At 40.5% G+C, this 4,110-nt stretch overlaps 1 protein-coding gene across 1 annotated transcript in view; it reads left to right on the forward strand.

Moving 5' to 3' along the window:
- Positions 1 to 4,110, forward strand: part of LOC117957214 (ATPase family AAA domain-containing protein 2-like) — a 22,821-nt gene that overhangs the window by 11,133 nt on the left and 7,578 nt on the right. Inside the window, exons 13-15 of the mRNA XM_034892811.1 lie at positions 501 to 815; positions 2,484 to 2,598; positions 3,588 to 3,774. Coding sequence (XP_034748702.1) covers positions 501 to 815; positions 2,484 to 2,598; positions 3,588 to 3,774 — 617 coding nt within the window. The remainder of the gene's footprint in view (positions 1 to 500; positions 816 to 2,483; positions 2,599 to 3,587; positions 3,775 to 4,110) is intronic.

A 4,110-nucleotide genomic window follows, 5' to 3' on the forward strand; every position in this document is an offset into this window, starting at 1 on the left:
TTATTATTATTATTATTATTACTATTATTATTATTATTATTATTATTATTATTACTATTATTATTATTATTATTATTATTACTATTATTATTATTATTATTACTATTACTATTATTATTATTATTACTATTATTATTATTATTATTATTATTACTATTATTATTATTATTATTATTACTATTATTATTATTATTATCATTATTATTATTATTATTACTATTATTATTATTACTATTATTATTATTACTATTACTATTATTATTATTATTATTACTATTATTATTATTACTATTATTATTATTACTATTATTATTATTACTATTATTATTATTACTATTATTATTATTATTATTACTATTATTACTATTATTATTACTATTACTATTATTACTATTATTATTATTAATAATAATACCATATTAACTTAATCGCCGCTCCTTCGTTGTTTGCCTCTGCGGAACCTAATTGATCTGTTGGTTGATCCACTTCCTGTCTCTCAGGTTACTGCGGCGCCGACATCAGGGCGGTGTGCACCGAGGCGGCGCTGTGCGCTCTGCGCCGCCGCTACCCTCAGATCTACGCCACCTCCCAGAAGCTCCTCCTGGACGTCTCCTCCATCACGGTCGGCAGCTGCGACTTCGTGGCGGCCATGAGGAAGATGTCGCCGGCGTCGCAGCGATCCGCCGCCTCGCCCGCCGTGCCGCTCTCGCCCGTGGTGCAGCCGCTGCTGGGCGCCGCCGTGCGCCACGTCCTGGAGGCCCTGCAGAGGCTGTTCCCCCACGCCGAGCAGGGCATGAAGAGGAAGAGGGACCCGGGTGAGTCGGAGCCGCGGGTTGAATACCAGGGGTATCCCCGCGAAGGGTATTTCTGATAATTACCCCAGTTCGTTAACCAAATCTTTCTTTCCAATACTCAACAGAAGACAGGAGAGTTATTAGTAAGTGTTCTTGCTGCAAGGGAAGCCTCTGTGTCACCTCTGTCACCTCTGAGCAGCTTCGAAAATCTTCCCCTGAAAGCAGTCTCTTTATTCAAAAAGTGAAGCAGGTTACATCGTCAAATTTACGACGTAAATGGAGTGGTTGCCGAACGGGTATTTGTGCTGAGCCGAAGCGGCGCAATGCACCGAAGGCCACTTGTCTGCTTCTGCTCATGTGCGAGACACGTTCACGTGTATAAACACAGAAACTAACGTACACACAAAACTTACACACAGGAAACCCAGGCCTGAGTTTCCTGTGCTAGGTACGAAGGTTACCCCCATACATAGTGGAGAAACGGTTAAGATTAGAAGTTACAAAGACAAAGGACATGTGCATTGATTTTAGACGTCACCATCCAACTCCTGGAAAGACGACTATAGAGGGAATGGAAGTTGAAATTGTTTACTCATACAAGTATCTGGGAATCATGATTGATAACAAGTTGACCTTTGAACTAAATACAGACAGGATAAGTAAGAAAAGTCAGCAGCGTCTCTTCTGTCTGAGAAAGCTAGCTCAGTTTCAAGTGGATAGATCCTTGATGACATTGTTTTATAAATCTCTTATTGAGTCGGTCTTTACCTTTTCATGTATTTGCTGGTATGCTTCTCTGAATTTAAAAATGAAAAACAAAATAGCAACGGTAATTAAAGTTAGTAGCAAAATCATTGGGATGCAGCAGATGACACCTACTGATCTGTATACTAGACATGTGCTTAAAAAGGCAGAATCCATCATGGCCGATAGTTCTCACCCCCTAAATGCAGGATTTAATTTGCTGCCCTCCGGTTCCCGTTTCAGTCAGCCACCAGCCAAAACTAATAGGTACAAACTCTCCTTCGTTCCCTCTGCCATCTCTCTGCTTAACTCTGGGAGGACTAGGTAACGTCAGCACTTATGGTACACTGGGGTTTAAACTTTTAATGTTGTGGCATTCATTTATTTATTTTCTCTATTTGGTATATACTGTATTTTAAATGATGTTGTTGTCTTTGTTGTCATGTACCGTGTGTCAATTTCTTGCTACTGCAGCAAATGAATCGCCCCTTGGGGGCAAATAAAGGTTTTGATTGATTGATTTTGATTGAAGATAGGAGTGTAATTAATCAAATGAAAACACATTCAAACCATATATGAACTCACATCACACAAACTAGCTGTTCTAAGCATAACAGGCTCTCTAACACCCTCCCTGCAGCACCCAAGCCGTTTGTTTTCACAGCACCTAAGCTGAATGATTGTGAAATGCGGCAAAAAAGATCTAAAATTTTGTATTTTTTAAATTGTAAATCATGTTTTTTTGAGGAAAGACCCCTTAATATATAAACAACAAATATGTGGGTGAATCGTTGAGAAAAAAAAAGAAGCTAAATTCTAGGAAAAATAATCAATTTTTTGAATCGTTGCCATAAAAACTCCCCATAAAGACGTGAATCAGTTTTTGGAGATGCTACCGATGAAATGAGCTCCCATCTTTTCTCTCTGTTGTTGTCTGCGCGTCAGATCTGACCTCTGGTATCCTCGACGACGACCTGTACGGCGGAGACGACGCCTCCGGCACGTCCAGCATCTCCACACCCTCCACCTCCAAGACCAGACACTTCCTGCACTTTGCCCGGTGAGTCGTCACATCACAAACTCGCACACGCCTTTCATAAAGAGAAGTCAAATATATTCTGATGAAATAAAAAATTATATATAAAACTAATGACCGCAGTAATGACCGGCTTGGTCTACATTATCTCCGTATTACACGGCTACTCGTGCAGATTTTCAGCAGATTTCCCAAAAGATTTTTCCGTTAATAAAAGAAAAAACTCCGAAATTTTGAGACATCTTCACAACAAGCAAAACAACTATCAGTTAAATTCCTCAGATTTTCGTCCCGGATCACCTCTCAAAGTTTAAAAACCTTCTGCAGATTCTGTTTGGGTCTTCTGATAACGCCTGCGTCTTGGTCGGGACGGTTAACTTTAAAACATTAAACATAATTTAAGTCTAATTTAATTTCTTTTGTAACCCTCGTGTTGTATTCCCGTCAACCATGATAAAAACACACAGCTTTTTCTGACATTTTTGTCACTTTTTCAATATTTGTTTTAATTGTTTTTGGTGTAAACGTTTTTTTAATACATCTAATGTTGACATTTTCAGCTTATTTCAATGGCCCATTGTTTGTGACAAAAGAACAAAATTAACTGAAAGGAGAACTTGAGGGTTAAACAAATTAGAGTTTTGAATGAATCCCAGGAAACATCTTTTGTTTACTCATTGTCATGTGACCCAGCTATGCAGTAACACACACACACACACACACTATGAAGTACAGAAGAAGAACGCCTCTTGATTACCATGAAGCCGTAAATGTCTTGTGGGTCAAGAGCCAACAACTAACAATTGAAATAATATTAAAAAACATATAGTCTGACCAATAATCGCTTATATAGTTATAGTTTGGTGTATCTTAACAAAATCATAAGCCTTAGGTCCTTAGCTAATGTTATCGATTATTTGGGGTTAAACAAAGAAGAGATTATGACAATTTAATGCGATATGTCTTCGCCTTCTCATGCTCGCCCTCCCTCTCTGACACGTCCCTTCCTGCAGGAGTGCGGTCAAGCACCCGACGACCCACCGTCCCAGGATGCTCCTGGCAGGTCGCCCCGCTGCCGGTCAGACCGCCCACCTGGCTCCGGCGGTTCTGCACGCTCTGGAGCGCTTCCCCGTCCACAGTCTGGACTCTGCTGTGCTGTTCGGAGTCAGCAGCACCTCGCCGGAGGAGGCCTGCGCCCAGGTGACTGTCACACTGACGGTAGTCTCGCACCCCCGGCTCTTATCTCCACAGGACTGAGCCGCAAGGGCCGGCTACACCACAGATGCATTCTGGGATAGGAGAAAACAACACACTGGGTTGTTTAGCATTTCTTTAAACGATCATTTGCATATCTGTGACGTCATAACGGAATCATTTGCATGAGACGTAGTGGCTGTTTCAGCCGGTGGAACAGAAACGTGTCTGGTAATGCATCGGAAAACACTAAGAAGGTGTCGTTTAAACATGTAATCACAGTGAAGTTCAATACAAAGACATAAAAAGAGGACATATGCAGTGTTGTTACTGACTTGCCCC

The sequence above is a fragment of the Etheostoma cragini genome, chromosome 14 (genome assembly GCF_013103735.1).
Source record: "Etheostoma cragini isolate CJK2018 chromosome 14, CSU_Ecrag_1.0, whole genome shotgun sequence".
NCBI lineage: Eukaryota > Metazoa > Chordata > Actinopteri > Perciformes > Percidae > Etheostoma > Etheostoma cragini.